Below are 19,773 nucleotides of genomic sequence, written 5' to 3' on the forward strand. Positions count from 1 at the left end.
TGTTGGCCATCAAGTAGTGTTTACAAACATTATGTGGTTAAGTTTCTTTACACCAGGGGGCTCTACTTAGTGGATTTAAACCGGTAAACTTGTAAAAGTTGGAACAATTCGTGCCCTGTCTCCTGCTGCTGCCAAACTCTACTCTGCTTGGTGGCTGATAGGAGTAGGTTTGTATGAATAAATGACCAATCGCAACCATTTCCAAACTGTCTCTGCAACTCACGTGCAGTTTTGTGGTTGTTGCAGTCATTGACACACCTCTGTCGAACCATATGTAGTGTTTTTCGTCTTTTCGCTGCTTGTAGCACTAGTTGACACCTTAATTCAGTTTGCATTGCTCAAATGTTTTTGATCTAAGCACAGCGTAAATTATGTATTTTTTCATGCTGAGCAAAACGTGTTTCAAGGATTTATTCTCATTGTTAAGTGTGATGTTTATGTAGGTATCTTTTGTGATGTTACACAAAAAAACAATGTGAGTGATAGTTCTTGTGTGTGTGTGTGTGTGTGTGTGTGTGTGTGTGTGTGTGTGTGTGTGTCAGGGAGGGGGGGTTTCTACATAACTGAGGAAGCACAGTGCCTGATTACCTGAAAAAGAAGACTACAGTTCAAAAGATGCAGAGCAACACACATGCGAACACCACACAAAATACTTATGTAAATATTTGCACTTGATATCGAGAAAAAATTATCAAAACACTGTGCTGAGCATGAAAAAATATGTAACTGATGCAGTGTTTCATTATTTAAATTATGAATGACAGCTGCAGACATCAATAATGATGTATGAAACTGAGTCAAACATTTCTGCTTCCCATTTATCAGTTTTCATTATATCAGTAGTTTTTATTAGATAATAAAAAAGTCCCTGACAAGAGTATTTTGATGCCTATTATGTGCACACACATAAAGTGCGAAAATGCAAGAGGGTATCCTATATGTAACATATTTCTACTGCCTTGTTAATATTCCCTCTAACTGTTTAATGAAGCTTAAAACATATCCTGTCAGAACTGCTATCTTGTATATTTCTAAATTTATTATTGAAGTACAGCTTTCGAGATCTGTTCATTGCAGTATTCAATGGCATCCATGGCCTGGGAGTTTATTCCATTTTTTGTATAATATTTTTGATTTTTTAATGTCCTGTATTGATACGAGATGATGCTCATCTTTCTTATTTAACACACACACACACACACACACACACACACACACACACACACACACAAACAGAGAGGGGGGGGGGGAGCATGTTTTACAATTGTAAAACAACTAATGCATTCCCCGTATAATGAGAGAGCACAGTTATGATCCAGGTAACATACAAATGACAGGCTACCTATACACTTTAATGAAAGCAGAACTATTTCAAAATAATCAAAACCAATATTTTATCAAAACAAGAAAAATACTGAGAGTTTTATGAAGGCAGTATCTTTTCAACACTTGCAGAAGATTCATTGCTGGAGGTACTCCTCCTTCCAAATTATTTACATTCAGCAAAGTGATTCATCGCATAATTTCTTCTTTCTCATAATTATGTTTGTCCAGGCATTAGAGGACTAATTTAAATTTTTCTTTTTGGTCAGGAGTGGATGGACAACTTTGAGGACGATCAAGAGCTACAAAGATGTGGGGGCTGTGGCCGAAGGTTTGAACGTCGTGCAGCACTGACATCTCATTCCCAGATTTGTCAGAAACGCATAGCTGCCAGGAAAATCAAAGTGCCAAATATGACACAACCATCTTCTGAGAAATCTGCACCAAAAAGTGGTAATACTGATGCAACGAAACCTGTGACATCCAACAGAGAGAATGAGAGTAAAGCAGAGGCTGTTCCAGTTTCTGAGAATGTTCAAAGAGCTCGTCACTCGAGTGGCAGCAATTGGTCTGATGCCCCTAAGAAAGAAGTCCTTGGTAAACGCATAGAAATCCAGATTCGAAGAGACTACTGTAAATTTGGTTCAAATATTCCTTCCTCTTCTCAGCAACAGAGCAATAACTTCAGTAGGTCTGTGTCTCCAGAAAGTATTCCGAACATTTCACCACCAGTGAAAGATGAAACAGAGTCCTTGCTATCCGAAGCAGAAGTTGATGATGAAAATGATACAGATTTCTCAAAAAAGAGGCATTATGTTTCTAGGCTAGATGCAACCGAGAGTCAAATTACCGACACTGACAAGCTAGAAACTAATCCTTCTGAAGCATCCCAAGGAAATACTGCTAATTCTCCTGTAGAGACACATAAGAGGAGTGCCACAGCAAGGTCAGCTCTCAGATCCAAAAGACGACTTGCCAGCATTGATAAAGAACTGCCACAAAATTGTGCTCTGAAGAAGAGGAGAGCTACAGTGGATGAAGTAAGTGATAAGGAAGGTAGTGCATCTGAAACTAATGAAAATAGTGAATATCATGAAAACATCAAACACAGGGCTCAAAGAAGTTCTTCTGTGGAACATTTTTCTCCAATAATGGAGAGAAAAATGCATTCTCTCATAAATTTAAAGCGACTACAGTGTTTGCCTTGTCAAAAGAAGTTCAACAAGTTGCCAAACTTGAGAAGACATGTGGCTGTGCATATCGGATGGAACAGATATCGCTGTCCCATTTGTAACTATAAATGCTTTGCAAAGTGTGACTGTGTGCATCATGTGATTAAAGTCCACGGTAATGACAGAAGTGAAGCACTCGACATGGTCCAGTTAATTGAATCTCAGGGCTCAGATACAAGCTCGAATGACAAGTCTCCAGTGCTTAGCTCGGCAGCCAAGACTGGGAAGATTAAAAAGGAGGCTACAGTAGACACAAATTTCAATAGAGATTTGACTGAAGCAGATGCAGAATGTGAAACTTTGGCTACTACAAATGGAGTCAGTGTGTCATATATAATAGATGATGCAGACCCTCAGAGTTGTTCGACTGAAGAAGATAGGATTCAAGTTTTTCTTTTTGATGGTGAGAGTGCAAACAAGGATAGTGATTTGGCAGATCCAAATTCACCATTGAACTGCTTAGGTGACGCTGATCTTGATGACTCAGAGGTGTCTTACATAGTTCCGGAAGGAGAACCAGTAATACACAGTTTGGAAAATAACTGCAACGAAACTGTTCTGAACTTTATCGATGAAAATTTTCATACTCAGGCACCCAGCATAAATGGAGGTAAGAATTAGTGTAATTAACTAATTGTTGTTACCATGATCATTATTGCCATCTTGTGACATTGATGATATTAAACATAGATAGCTAGACATCTTGGACAGAGTATGTTGTTAAGTTCAGTGAATGCGTAACTTGGCCTATGACAATCACTGCTCAGAAAACCTTGCAAACTGTGCCAGGTCTAGGGTCAAACATTTTCGTATCCACACTGTGGATAACATGTTTCTTGTGACAAAATTATTACAGATTTAAAAATATTGCTGTAGCTGTTAAATTGTATGGTATTAAAGACTGAAGTTTCTTTATTGGTGTGAAAAAAAAGTTCATCCAGAATGTGAATGAATTGAAACAATGTACAGTATGTTATTATTTGCAATTGGAAAGAATGCCATCAAGAATGTAGAAGATCAGGTATAACAAGAAAAAGACAGCAAACATAAATGTATGTTGGAGTTCACAATCATTAAATATTACTTGTTGCAGTGTGCTGGTCTTTTTGTGCTCATTCTTTATTACCTGTACTGATAGCTGGACTGCTTGTCTTGTGTAATTGATCAAGTCATTTTACCATTGAGCCCACCGCTACCCATATATCCTCTTAGGATACATTTGCGAGAAACATAATAATGAAACTAAAAGTACAAAAGATGCTATGCTTCAAGATTCAGTAGCTGCCCATGGTACAAGATTAGCGGAACAAAGGTTATTACCACAGACAGGAGTAGCTTCTCAGTTGGTGGGCTCTATATCAGACAAAAAGCCAAGGGTTTTGGATCTAATCCCACTCCCAGGAGATTACTTGTCACCTCTGGCAGTTCTTAAAATATGTGAAAAATAACAGTTTGCAATGTGGTTCTGATAGCATTTTAAACTGAAGATTCTCTTATAATTGGTCATGTAAGTGAGTCCACAGGTCTGAAAGAAGGCAAAAAATACCACCTCCAATGGGACCATGTCAGGTGAAGCATTATGGTGTTCAAGCTGAGCTCTGAATTGATGACTGCTTTATTTTCTGAGGCTGTAGATGTCCATATTGTCATATGTGCCAGCTCCTTTTTTCTTCTAAGATTTATAACCACCTAGTACATCATCGGTGAGGTAGTACACTGTTTGCATTTTAATAATCCTGCTTTAATAGCTTCTTTCTCTGAAATGTCTCATTCATTTAGTGATAGGTACTTGAATTTTTGGGTTTTCCCAGTTTTTTACGTATTTAGTTTTCATTATCTTGAGGGTTGGCTGATTTCCAGCTTGTTCTCTCAGCAATTCTATCTGTCTAGTGGCTGTTTCCACAGAGTCTGAAAAAACAGCTAGCTCATCTCCAGATGCTAGACAGCCTTTTCGTAGATTAATGTCTCACACTCAAAGAAGGAAAGAAACCCTACACTTTCCTCATGGTGCAGAGTGGGCAATGCTATATTGCCAATGTGGGTGGGGACTGAGTGACTTCTGGTGTAAGAAGTCATCCTCTACCACATGCCAACAGCCTTTCAGGTTAGAGGCACAGGGCACTCTCTTGCCGTTGGTAAAAGAAAACATCCCTAAAGGTGGAGGAGCAAATGAAGTCAACAACATAGACCTCCAGAACCAGTAATCCAGAAAGTATTTTGGATTAGCTGAAACACTGCCAACATCACAACAGAATCCTTTTTTAACTGTAAGGCATCATTGAAAGTTGAATTTGGAAAACATCCTTTTTATTACAAGGAGTACAACTTTGCTTCCACCGTTTGCCGGTAGGTGGCGACAACAGTAAGTAGTGGGCGAAAGAAACAGATCGCAGATGTCAGGCAGTTAGCTTGGACCTCAGTCAACATAACCTCATTCAAACGTTAGTCAATTTGTGTCTGTATCATAAAGTTGTTCTTGGTTGAAAATGTCAGTCTACAAGCCTAATTCTCGTCATTTGTGGGAGGTGTTATTGTTTTGTTTCAATATAAAGAAGACAGTGGCTGAGTCTCATTGAATGCCCTCAAGGACATAGGGTAAGGACACTATTAGTGAAAGAATGTGTCGTGAGTGGTTTCAACACTTCAAGAATGGTGATTTTAATGTCATAGACTGGCATAGTGGTGGAAGAGAGAATGTTTTCGAAGATGCAGAATTGGAGTCATTGCTGAGTGAAGACTCGTGTCAAACTCAAGAAGAATTGGCACGATTGGTGGGAGTGACACAGCAAGCCATTTCAGAATGTCTCAAGGCTATGGGCATGATTCAGAAAGAAGAAACTTGGGTCCCGTGTGAGCTGAAACCAAGAGACGTTGAACGACGTTAGTGTGTTTGTGAACACTTGCTTCAGAGGCAGAAATGGAAGGGATTTGTGCATCGCATTGTGACCAGGGATGAAAAATGGGTTCATTACGATAACACTAAATTCAAAAAATCATGGGGATATCCCAACCATGCTTCCACGTCGATGGCCAAACCTAATATTCACGGCTCCAAGATGATGCTCTGCATTTGGTGGGACCAGCTTGGCGTCATGTACTATGAGATGTTAAAACCTAGTGAAACAATCACAGGTGCTCATTATCAAATGTAATTAAAGTGTTTGAGCAGAGAATTAAAAGACAAATGGCCGCAATTCAGCGAGAGGTACGATAAAGTGATTTTGCAGCACGACGACGCTCAGCCCCATGTTGCAAAAGAGGTCAAAATGTACTTGGAAATGTTAAAATGGGAAGTCCTACCCCACCCGCCATGTTCTCCAGACATTGCTCCCTCTGACTATCACCTGTTTAGATCAGTGGCACATGGCCTGGCTGGCCAACACTTCCGATCTCATGAAGAAGTCAAAAATTGGATCGATTTGTGGATTGCTTCAAAAGATGAACAATTGTTTTGACACGGCATTCGTACCTACCTGAAAGATGGGTTAAAGGAGTGGCCAGCGATGGAAAATACTTTGTATGATACATGTGTAACCAATTTGTTTCATTAAAGCCTCAAATGTCTGGGAAAAAACTGCTGAAGCAAAGTTGTACACCTTGTATTATTGTTATTTTTATTATTATTATGATTATCATCTTACAATAAATATTCTCTATTGTTTCACCTGATATTGTGCATTTTGTGTATGATTATGAAGTTCTACCAAGAAATGACCGGAGAAACAGTTAGCATAATGTGTATTGTATGGGAAATGTGTGAAACTTAAAATAAGTGTAAAAAGGTATTCTTTTACTAGCTTTATGAGTAAAATAAGACACAAAAATTATATATTTGATTACAACAACAAGAAGTATTTGAACAAAGAATTGAGTGACTGAAGATATTACTACTGGTTACTGATTGAAAGCTTAATTGAATATTGTAGCTTATTTATATTATTCATGGATCTCACTCAGAAAAACTTGTGGCTTTTTGCTGTGTGGTCCCTTGCTATCATGTACTATTAGTAGTTGCAGTAGTATTAGGACTAGTAGATTTACTCATTTGTGGATCACTTTTACAATGATTAGATTAATACTTGTTCCATGGATCATGAATACGACACTTCGTAATGATATGGAACGTGTCAGGTTAATAAAAGATGTCTGTACAAGACATTACATTATACAAAATATTGCATGACACTAATGTTTAAGTTTTTTCTCCTTAATTTATATCTAAAAATTCAGCCAATGAGTAGAAGGAGTTGTCATCTAGAAATTCTTTTAATGATATTGGAGACGTCATTGTATTAGAGTTTCATAAGAAAACAGAACATAATTCATATTAAGAAAGTTTGTTTTAGTGACTCTCTTTAACTTCCTCATGCAGATAATTGTTTAGATTTACTCCTTGGTCAAAAATGCTGTTTTGAGCTATATTTTAATTGTTTCTTGGTAAATGTAAATTCAATCTAGGTCTTGTTCCATGGTCAGGGACAGAGATATACGTGCAGTAGTAATCAAGGTTACTTTTTATGCACATACGTGACTGGTAAATATACTCACATTGTGTAGTTAAAATGTCCTATGTTTTGAATCGATCTTTACAGTGTGTTCAATTACTATTTTTTGTTATTTTTCTTATGCACCTTTTTTGTAGTTTGAAAACTTTATTCATATTTTTTGTTATTGTTCTGCAGAAAAGTATTCTGTAGCTAAGAACTGGGTGTACATATGGATAGTACGTAGCCAAAAAGCACTGGTTGTTATACACTGGTGGCAAGACTGTGACGGCATTCGTGCTCAAATGTCTTTGTGTAGTCACACCACTTTGACGAAGAACCAGTATTCGTTCCTAGAAGTTTTGTGTTTGTTACACAGTCTATAGAGATTCCATCTACGTGCAATTTGACAGTGTCATTGTCCATCTTAAGACTGAAACTCATGGCATTTGATTTCTTTTATATATGTGCAGATGCACACCATGCTCGAACTCTTACAGGAATCAGCAAAATGCTGCGAGGAATGAGGATAATGAGCAAGTTGCACTACATTAGTAGTGTGTGATTAAGTTGAGAATTCAGGTGTGATGGGAGGCATGCTTGGGTAGTCCGCACAGTTGCGATGACCACTGTGTCTGGATGGTGCAGTAGTCAGCACATTTGTCTAGTAAGCAGGAGAACCAGGTTTGAATCCTGGTCTGGCACAAACTTTCAGTTTTCCCATTGATGAGTTAGATCAGTGCCCAGTGGCAGCTAATGTCATTAATTCCTTTGTGTCTTTGAACATGTCAAAAGAACAGACACCACATATAAATAATTAAGGTGAGGACAACCAGTTGACCATTTCAGTGGAGATTCACACTATACTTGAACTCTTATGGGAATAGTTGAAATTCTGTGGGTTATGAGGATAATGGACAAGGGTCTCTACATGAGTAGTGTGCGGATAAGTTGAGAATTAAGAGTCTGACAGGAAGCATACTAGGGTAGCGTATGCAGTTGTGATGATCACTATGTCTGGATGGTGCAGTGGGCAGCACTTCTGCCTGGTAAGCAGGAGACTTGGGTTCAAATCCTGGTCTGGCACAAATTTTCAAGCTTCCCCATTGATTTACATCAGTGCCCACTGGCAGCTAATGTCATTAATTCCTTTGTGATGTGATTTCTTTATTTTAAATGAAACATTACTGTAAATTGACCAGCTGTAAACTTCCTGAGGGTGTCATTTGCTTTCTCTGCAATGACTCCTCTTGGCTTCGGTTATAACTAACTCCATTTACACAGTTATTACTACTTAATAAGTTAAGGCCACTTCAAAGAGTTAGTTTCTATGTGTGTGCCTCATTGCTTCCTTCTTTATCAACCACTGTCCGTCCTTTCATTTCCATGCATCCACCATGATGTGGAGAGTATATTGAGAATGGCCCCAGTCAGAAAGATGAGGGTGGCAGCAGTTGTTGCTATAGCACTGTTGGGAACAGTATAGATGTATCCTACACATTTTATGTTACACTGCAGTCAATGCTTACATTTATATGGTCATAACCCTCTCTACAGTTGGCACTGTGTGATTTGAGCCCACTGCTGCATTTCACTCACTATTTCTCAACACCCCACAAGTGGATATTAGTTTAGCTAAAATATTTATTAAGACCAGTAAACTCCGGTAGATATATCAACAATGTAGATTGCGATTTACCTTAAAGAAGACATTTTGAGTTGCAGACAGGTACAATTAAAAGACAGTTACATAAACCTTTTGGCCTCAGCCTCCAACAGTACCAGAGAGACACCACCATTCATATGCACAAACAAGCACACCTGATGCACATGATGCCAACTCGAGTATCAACTTGGAATGTCCAACATTCTGGCGCGAGATGCTGGAGTTGACAATCGTGTGCATCAGGTGTGCTTGCTTGTGTGCATGATGGTGTGTGTCTCATTTTTTAATGATGAAGTCTGTGGCCGAAAGCTTTATGTAAGTGTCTTTTATTTGTGCCTGTCTGCAACTTCATGTGTCTTCTTCACAGTAAGTAGCAACCTGCCTTTTCCTACATTGTTGACATAACACCTGTTAATGTCTTAACATCCCTGTCAGTGCTATAATAGAAATGTACCTTTTATGAATCGTCTATCTATTTACCTAATATGTAAAGCAACCATTATACAATATAGCCCCATTGATTAGTACTTACAGAATTCTCCTTGTTGTACTGGAATATTGTTTATGTGTAATGGATAGATCTGTCCACAGTATCTTATTACTCAAGTTGTTTATCCTTTTTAGTAGCAGAAGTAGCGCAATATCATATATAGGAAATTTATTCATGATACATATTCTACCCTTGGACTTAATTTAAAATAATCCCTTCTGCTGATGTATTCAGATCTTAACATGTCACTTTTGTTGTCATCGATTGCTGTTTTACAGGATCAAACTACATGGTCATTGGTCAAAGTGTCCATTTCATATTGTGAAATCATGAGATGTGAAAGTAACTTTGAAGATATTCAAATAAGTGTTATAAGGCCATTATTGATCATGGTAGATCAGTGCTGTGGTGCTGATTACAGATGATGCTTGTAGGAAAGTCATGATAAAATTGTGAATTGATACTTGGTGCAGGGACTGGCAACTGATCTTCAACATAAGTAACTGTCACAAGTTTCTCATAGATAGCCATAAAAAACCATTAATTTTAAATTACAGGCTTGGCACTCAAACACTGCATAATCTAGGAATATGCTTCTCGAATGACCTCAAATAAAAGATCATATGAAAATAGTCTTAGGAAAAGCAGATGGCAGGTTGAGATTCATTGGAAGTATCTGTCATGTTCCACAGCCATGAGAATCATCTCATTTTTTGGGTCTATGGAACGAAAACTGAATCTAATCTGATCTAATCTTAAGGAAATCTATTTCAGCCACAGAAGAGTTTCGTTTATAACATCTTTGTAGAACTGAGTATTAGAACTGCTGAAAAGTCTGGGATTTTTACCATATGCTGTTAATAGAGGGCATAGAGAAGGTCCAAAGATGACCAGCACATTTTATTAGGATTCATTTACTGGGTCTTTTACCATCATAGAGACATCATCAAACTACAAAGGCAGACACTGCAAGGGAAGTTCACTGTTAAAATCTGAAGTGTGTGCATTCTAAGAAGAGTTAGGCAACATAGGCTGATGAGGCAAAACATTATGACCATTTGCTTAGTTGCATGTTGCTCTAGCTTGGGAATGCAGTATAGCTGCAGTTCTGTGTATCATTGATTCAAGAAGTCCTAGGTAGGTTTCTGAAAATGTGGCACCACCTGTGTACACACAGATTACACAATTCTGTGTAAATTACATGACAATGTTTTGTGGACACATAGCTGACACCCATTAGTGACAGAGATCTGTTCTGTTGGGTTCAGATCAGGTGATTTGGTGGCATAGACACCAAATGTAAATTCTTTCTTGATGCTTCTTGAAGCACTGCAACACAGTTTTGTCCTTCAGTCATGAACAGTTATCCTATTTGGAGATAGTATTGCTGTCAGGGAAGACATCATGCGTGAAGCGATGCAGGTGGTCTGCAATAATGCTCACATAATCCATAGCTCTTGTGGTGCCCATTATTACTACCACAGGTCCCATAGAAGCCATATTGAGTGTCCCCCATAGCATAATACGGCCCCCACCATTCTGCATTTACGGCACAATGCATTGTTCAAGTAGCCCTTTGCTTGAGTGACAAGGTATCTGGATATGACCATTGATGTCATGTAACAAGAAATGTGATTCATCCAGACAGACAATATGTTTCCATTGACCCATGATCATCCTCAATGATTCTGTGCCAAATATAATCATAACTGATCATGTTATATAGGTCATCTGCTGCAGAGCCCCATGTTCATCATTGTGCGCTGAAAGGTGTGCTCTGAAGCACTTGCGCCAACAGCAGCACTGTAATCTGTCATTGGATCTGTGAGTGCTACACCATAAGAATTTGCCCTTTGTTAAAGTCAATTATGTTTGTGGATTTCCCCATTTGTGGCCAGTATCAAGGCTAGAATGTTTCCCCTATTGTGTCTGCTCCACTTATTAACTTTCCTTGCCACACCACATGCCCACACCACCACCAGGCAGCATACATTCTCGCAGTGGACAGTGGTTGTGATGTTTTGGCTCATCACTGTATTTCTGTCTCCCATTTACATCTCATTATACCTATGCACCTTTTACAAATGGAGCAGGGAAGGGTGCAAGTGGTAATGTTACTCACAGTACCCCCTTGCCACACACTAGGTGGTGGCTTGAAGATTATAGATGTAGGTGATGTATGATCATAACTCTATACTTACCATCTGTTCCTTCCCACAGTCCATGTCCTCTCACAAAGGCAAATCAGTAACAGCAGGGAGGGTGTGTTTAAATAAAAGTTTCTCTGAAGAAGTTGTTTGTAATCTGTTATAATAGCATTTTCCTCCTCAATACTGCAGATAGAATTTGTAAGTGAATCTCATTGTCAGGTCGAAAGCACATATAAGGGATATTTCCTATTAGGTTATTTCAATCCAGATTCACCACCATCAATTGCTAAGGAACACCTAATGATCTTGATCCCAAGTGACACTTTTCTGTAAATTTTCATTGAGTGATATGTCTTAAATAAACTAGTTGAGGAAATAATGTATGTACCATGCTGCTAAGAATTCTTGGTTATTCTGCAGAATGTGTTGTCAGGCGTTGTCCTGTTACAGGCTGAGGATATGCTGATCAAAAAATATGCACAGAACAGCTGTAACTTCCATAAGGCTGTGATTGCTGCTGGGAAATCACTTTGTTTAAACTTGCCGTGTCTAACTAATGGTCCCACTGATGATGATATTCATGTGGCATGCATATCACTCAATTCGGTACTTCAAAACATGGAACATGATTACCCAGACTGAAATGGTCAGTTCTTTGCATACAACACTATGTATGCATTCTGAAGGCAGAAAGCAGAAATAAGAGGTGCAACAAGAGTTATGTAAAATTCATTTGATAAACTTAGTGAGTTGCCGAATACAATGCAGTCAGAGCCAAAGTGCAGTTCCGAGAGTCCTATTCAGTAGCCAAGCCCGTCACACTGTAGTCACTGATAGGGTGATTGTGTACACACACGTGACAATTACAATACAGAAGGGGCTGATGATAGACTGCAGTGGCCTCTTATCCACTCTGATAGTGGAATTACCTGCATTGGCAAAGGAGGGCATGTCTGTAGGGCAGCCATTGGTTGGTGGCTGCGATTGGTGCATGGCTACCTCTGGGGCAGTTCTCTTAAGTCTGGTGCCAACGTTGGAAGTATAAATTGAAGTGCCTGAAGTGTTGCCTAGAGCAGTTTTGTTCAATCATGCAGTTTGTAACATAATTGTGGATAAGTTGCTCCTGTATTTGGATAAGAGATCAGTGTGTGCCATAGATAGAGTTGACTCTTATGGATCACGGGTATTTTCAGAAGCAGACAGTATCTGAGGTCAAAACGAAATCTTTCCTAGGTTTGTTGAAGCTGCAGCAGAAAATGTCAAGAGTAATTCTAGAATGAAACTTTGAAATCTAATCACAGCACATGTATCTTTCCTTACCTGAAAGCTTTGCTGACTTGTCATCTATGGAATTGTGTATGCAACAATTATTCGGCAGTTAGTGCACTTGAAGGTACTATCAACCAGTTGAGAGAAACTTTGTATTTGAACCAAAGTAGCATGGCAGGCAGCACATCAATAACACATCCAACATAGTTTTGATAAAATACCATGATATATGAGGGGGTACCCAAAACAACCCCAACTTTTTTTCACATTTTAAGCACAAACCTTCAATTCCCATCAAAGTACTCTCCAATTTCACTATACAGTTGTCTAATCTTTTATTCCATGTTTCAAAACATTGCTTAAGTTCATCTTTTATGATGCTTGACAGTGCCCCCATCATTTTTTTTTTCTTCCTCAGCAAAATCAGTCAAACACTTTTCTTTCATGTCTCTTTAAGGGGGAAAAAAAAAGTCACCCGGTGCATAGTCGGGTGAGTGTGCTGGATGATACAATTTTTGATCAAGAATTGTCATACACATAGGGTTGTGTTCGCAGGGGCATTGTCATAATGGAGAAAATCACTCACCTTACTGCGACAAATCAGGCCGCTTCTGCTGCACACTGTTGTGGAGTCTTTTCAAAACTTCCAAGCAGAAAGCTTGGCTAACTGTCTGACCTAGCAGAAAAAACTCAGTATGCAGGCAATTCCTCTCACATCCAAAAACAAATCAGCATTGTTTTAATGTTTGATTTCACCGTATGAAGCTTTCTTGGGGTGAGACAAACTTGAAGTCTTCTGCTGGCTTGATTGTTGCTTTGATTCATGATCATAAGCATAGCACCAAGTTCTGTAAATTGTGATGATTTTTGAAAAAAAGTTTGCAACATTTTGGGACCCTTTTTTCAAACCACAACATGCTTCCACCCGACCTTCTTTTTGTTCAGCAGTCAGCAGTTGTACCATGAATTTGGCAGTTGCCCTTTTCATTCCCAAATCTCCTGTCACAGTTCACTGCACTGAACTCCATGTCACACTTTACAGCTCCACAATTTTTTCAGAGGTCCGTTGTAGATTTTCATTGATGTTTGAACGAATGTTTTCACATTTTCATGTGTTTAGGGGAAAGTGACCAGAATGAGGTTTGTCATCAACTGAAATTCCAACATTTCACCATTTTTGAAACAGGAAAGCCACTTGAGGTTTCCCGTTAGCATCATCCTTGTTTCTGTTCCACTTTTTCCAAGCAAAAAGCGGAATTTCATCACTGCACATTGTTCATGCACAGCCGTTGCAAGGGAAAAAAAAGAACACAAAACAGTTGTCACTGTAAACTATGTCGGGACTGACTCTGGAATGTTTCTCTATGTGATCTTAGTGGCAAAACGCAGTACTACAAAAGCTCTGCTCACCAAAAAATTTGTTTGGTTTCTTTTGGGTACCCCCTTGTATATAAAAGCTGTGGTGAATTAATTTTTGTGTAGGTACCTGAAAATCGGATATTTTTACCACAGGCCTTTATTTTTTTTGGTATGACTTATGGACAGGTCTTGAGGGTATTTTTGTTCTGTCATTGCAACTACTAAATGTGTGTCCTTTTTTTCACCAGACACATTTCACTTTATTGAAGTAGCATCATCATTGGTGGTGATTTTTGCTTGATTTTGCTTACGTCGAGAAATTCCATCTGTTAGCACATTGTTGATGTTTTTCTTCTTTAGACACTGATAGTTGTCTAATGTTTAGTTTTCTGCAGCACTACGCATTTCTTACGGTTTTCACAGCACACTTTTTTGCACACCACTGTTTTTTTTGTTTGTTCTATAAAACCAAAGAGAAAACAGTGATATAAGAATAAGTGTGCTGTGAAAACCATATAAGAAATGCATCGTGCTGCAGAACAACAAAAATTTAGACAACTATCAGTGTCTAAAGAAGAAAAACATTGATGTGCTAGCAGATGGCATTTCAAAAATGGTTCAAATGGCTCTGAGCACTATGGGACTTAACTGCTGAGGTCATCAGTCCCCTAGAACTTAGAACTACTTAAACCTAACTAACCTAAGGACATCACACACATCCATGCCTGAGGCAGGATTCGAACCCGCGACCATAGCGGTCGCGCGGTTCCAGACTGTAGCGCCTAGAACCGCTCGGCTACTTCGGCCGGCGATGGCATTTCCCAATGTAAGTGAGAATAAAGTGAAAATCACCAACAATGATGATGCTTTACCTCAATACAGCGGAACACGTCTGGGGGGGGGGGGGGGGGGATGGACCACGCGTTTTTGTAGTTTCAACAAAAGAAGAAAAATACCCTCAAGAATTGTAAAGCAACTACACGGACATGATGGCCACACAAATGAATGTTTAATTGGCATGTTACATGTTTCATGAAGTGTTTATTAACAAATCTGTTACAGCTGCAGTATATATGTTTATGGTGACCAGTTTCGAACAAATTGGTTCATTGTCAAACCTGACCTAGTGAGGCTGCACTGAAAGTGCTTGATCTTAATAACGAACGTCACAGTGGCAATACATCGTTTACAAAGTCATGGTAGATGACTGTCACAGTCAACATGTGCATACGTAGGAAGTCAGAATCAAACATTTTGATGCTGACTTCATTCCCATGTACATGTAGAAAAATAATTTCCATTTGACACACAAAAAAAAGAAAAAGAGAAGGCTCATAAATTTATAAGGCTGAGAGAGTTAATATTTCTAGTTTTCTAAACAGTGACCAATGAGTTATGAGCTTTATGATCCACAGTGCACATATTGTGAAAATTTTTTTTTTTCCTGCATCTTTAGTATCAACAGTATGTTAGCTTAGTTTTCCCCATAAAACAATTCATTACCTAAGAGCAGATTCAGAAAAACTTGTATATGCTACTTTTCATGTGTTCATGACTGGCGGTTGATAATATTTGCATTGCAAACTCAATGTGTGCCTCACAGCTCACATTTTTAGCCAAATTTAATGCTAACAATTTACTGAGTAAGTTTATTCTATATCTTGGTTTCAGTGGATAATCTTAATCTGCTCAAATTTTGACTGTTTGGGTTTGAATTGCATCATGTGAGTTGTAGATAAGTTTCTACTCAACCTATTTAGGTGAAACCAAGTTTCTAAGGTGCTGAGAATAGTGATCAATGATTCAGAAATTTTTTCTGCAACCTGATTTCCAAGTAACACAGAAGTGATAATACTGACCAAGTATTTGAGCAGTTCCTCCTGAAAAGCAACTTTTAATTTTTCTTGTCTCTGAAAGGTCAAAGAAGAATTCTAACTGCCTTCTCCATGTCTTCCCAACAAAGTATGACACATGCAGTTCCACTATGCATCATCATAATTCTAACAAAAATGTCAAAATATGTCAGTAACTAACCTGTATTGACTTATTTCTCTATTATGCTCATCAAATTGCTTTAATAAAGGTCACCAGGCACATTTTAACCAACTTTTGCACTAACAATTTGAGTCATACTACTATCAGATTTCACAAAAAAACTTCTTATTTTACCATAAGATCAGAAATATTCATTACCTGGCATCTTCAAATAATCAGTAATTGTTGTCAATCAACGTCCTCAAATCCTTGGAGAGTCAAGTCACAGAATAACAGGTAAAAGTATTAGAGTACACAGTCTCACAATTTTAGTTTTCATACAAACAAAACGTGTTATGTCACTCATCAGATCCAGCCAAGTCCGTTCTTTCATCAAGCCAAAACAAGGCCGGTGCCTAGAAAACCTGTACACTTAAAGTAAAACACACCGAGTATCTCCAGAGGCACATCCCACATAAACTGCTTATAAACAGAATTGTCTTTGTGACTTCCCATTCCCTCTAATCAAATGAATTGTAGCGCCACCAAGCTCTCTGTGACTCTAACATTCAAAAAGCAGAACTGCCGAAAACTACGAGGCACGTTCAGAAAGTAAGTGTAGTGTGATGATAAAGAGCTGTGGTCTTTTGTTTGTTGAGGGTTGGCAACACTAAGTGGCAATGAAAGATCTGCTGGCCAGATCAAGCATCACAGGAACATGGTAGTATGCAAACTCACATTGTAGTGTTCAGTTGCATGAAAGATGCTTCCTACTCATGCAAAGTATAACACCTATTGAAATTTTTTCACAAAGCAAAGTGATTCATGGCAGAGGTGTTATGAACAGAACAAGTGGTTTTAAGTGGCTGTTGCGAGTTTAGTGGAGGCAGAACAAATGTTTGTAATGAACAAAGGAGTGGAAGGCCTTCGCACTAGACTGATGAGCAGGTGCAAAAAATTGAGGAAACTGTTTGTGAAGACTGCCGAGTCACAGTGAATGAAATTTCTACAATGTTTCCACAAGTCTTATATGAGACACTCACATAAATGCTGGGTTACCGGAAACTGTGCACAAGGTGGATTCCAAAACAGTTGACAGAGCAGCACAAGAAAAATCAGATCAGTAGCACCCACAAGTTCCTTGAGCGACTTGAATTGTAAGGCGAGGATTTTCTAAGCTCTGCTGCGACTGTAGATGAAACCTGGGTGGCTCATTAAATGCCTGAAAAAAAAGTAGTCACTGTTATAGCCTTAGTGTTTTGGGACAAAAGGGCATCATTTTGGTCGAATTTCAGCTACAGGCAGAGACCGTCAATGCACAACCATCTTCTGAGAGCCTGAAAAAATCTCTAAAGGAGCATTAAAAACAAAAGGAGGAGAATGCTGATGAGAGGAGTGTGCTTGTTGCACCACAACACCCATCTTCACACAGCTTTAGCCACCAGGGAACCCTTGGATTCACATGGCTGGAATTTTTTTGTAACCGCCCCCTCCCATTCCTTGACGTGGCACCTTCACATTATGATCTTTTGGTTGGGATATTTCGAACCACTCGTCCTTTTCCTTGACATGGCACCTTGTGAGTATTATCTTTGCACCTTCCTGTAGGCACACATGAGTGAAAATTAAATTTTCAATAATGAGCATGTGCAGAATGAGGTTCTGACCTGGGGGAAGTAGTTGGTGGGAGAGTTGTTCGAGGAGGGCTTAAGAACCTTGTGCCGTGGCTCACCACATCCACTGAACAGAATGGCATCTATGTGGAAAAATAGCCAACGAGTTTGTCAATGATATCATATATATTTTTATAATACACTCTTTCTAAAAATATATATAAAGAATTAGTGCATTTACTTTTCAAACATGCCTTGTACTATCACATCTACACCCTACAAAACACAACCTGCCAAGTGCATACCATAAAACTTAGTGTCTGACTCCACACTTCTCAGCTACAAACTTATTGAGTGAGATAGCAATTGAAAATAACACCCTATTCCAAAACAAGATATGTTATATCATATGCAGTATGTCTAATGTGCTTTGAGCAGCAGCTGATTAATTACACTAAGAGCATTGTACTGGTTGAAATCCTAGATGAAACTGCACTATACAAACACAGTTTTGGTCAGTTATTATTTCCATGAATATCACAAATAATTCAAAAAGTTCATAGCAAGAACATCATCTTTAAGTTTGGTTTCATCTGTATTCCCAATTGACCTTTTTTCTTTCCCTGCTACGTCTCTTTTGCTCTGGTCACACATTTGGGAGGAGTAGATTTTAATCCCCACCTGGCCGTCCGGATTTTGGCTTTCCATGGTTTCTGTGCATTTATGAAGGTGAATGCTAAGATTGTTCTTTTGAAATGAACGTGGCCAATTTCCTTTCCCATCCTTGTCCTCTTCATCTAGCGTTCTACCTTTAATGACCATAACAGCAGCAATGCAATAAACCTTAATTCTCATCCTTTTCCCAAGACAAACATTTAGCCTTTCGGTAATTCAACATTACATGTAAAATGATCAATGATCAGCTGTGGTTCAAAAATTAACATTCTTAAAAAGATTCTTTGACATAGAAAACCTTCTGTCACTTAGAGTAACCTAGAAACCTCTGCGAAATCATTTGGTGTGTGCCAAGAATCTCAGAAAAATATGAAATTTATTCGTTGATGACAAATTTTTTTCAGAAGCTGTATTAGATGTATGTAAACTACCTATTCATGACACATGAAAATTTGTGCTGGAGCAGAACTCGAATCTGAATTTCCCACTTATCACGAGTGATCACCTTTACCACTTTGGCTACCCAAGCCCACTCCCTTGACCGACCCAAACTCCCATATGCCACAAACAATATCAGCATCTCCTACTGCTCACATATCATGTGATTCCCACACAGGGAGAATGAGGCTACAAGAAATTGAGATCAATGTTATCATCATTGTTTTTGCCAACAAGGCTTGTAGCATTGATTTAATTATGCAGTGTCTGTTTCTTGAGACATAAATAAGTAGTAAATATTATGAAATTTATTCACTGATGGTGAAGTCTGTATGATCAGATGTATTATGATCAGATGTATTAGGTATAGATAAACTACTTATTAGTGACACATGAGTATTCATGCTGGACCAGGACTTGAAGACAGATTTTTCACTTACTGTGAGCAGTCACTTTAACCACTCTGGCTATCCTAGCATGCTCCTTGGACAAACCCAAACCTCCATAAGCTACCCACAATGTCAACATTCCCTAATGCTTGTACATTACGTGATTTCCGCACAGGGAGAATAAGACTAAAAGTAATAAAGATAAATGTTATTATCATTATTTTTGCACATTGAGGCTTGTAATATTGATTTCATTTTACAACGTCTGTTTTTTCAGACATGCATGTCTGAAGAAACAGACACTGTAAAATTAAATCAGTTTCCAAAAAGCCAATTTCACACTAACTTATGAAAATCCAACTTGTCTTTGTGGTTGTTAACAAATAAAACAGGGTAGACAGGGTAAACTTTGCACAGGTGGACAACTGAACAATTCTAATGGTGTCAATTACAAAAAATTGTGCTCTCGCAGTGGTGCTTTAACAAATGAAACTTAATGTGTGTGACAATTGATTTTGAAATTAAAATATGGATTGCCTGTATCACACTTACTAAAAATCATTTCTGCAGGCTAAAATATATATATAGTCACAGAAAATATCTTTTGGGGTAGGGCAATTTACATTGTCATAAGGTAACATCCATCTTTTTAATTTTAATTGAATTGTTGTTGTACATTCATATATTATCAAAATAACTAAATGTGCATAT

General features: G+C 38.4%; 1 protein-coding gene across 1 annotated transcript in view; it reads left to right on the top strand.

Moving 5' to 3' along the window:
* Positions 1-19,773, top strand: part of LOC124774838 — a 59,006-nt gene that overhangs the window by 31,966 nt on the left and 7,267 nt on the right. The window contains exon 9 of the mRNA XM_047249512.1: positions 1,593-3,165. Within this exon, the coding sequence (XP_047105468.1) occupies positions 1,593-3,165 (1,573 nt within the window). The remainder of the gene's footprint in view (positions 1-1,592; positions 3,166-19,773) is intronic.

Source organism: Schistocerca piceifrons, chromosome 2 (assembly GCF_021461385.2).
Source record: "Schistocerca piceifrons isolate TAMUIC-IGC-003096 chromosome 2, iqSchPice1.1, whole genome shotgun sequence".
Lineage (NCBI taxonomy): Eukaryota > Metazoa > Arthropoda > Insecta > Orthoptera > Acrididae > Schistocerca > Schistocerca piceifrons.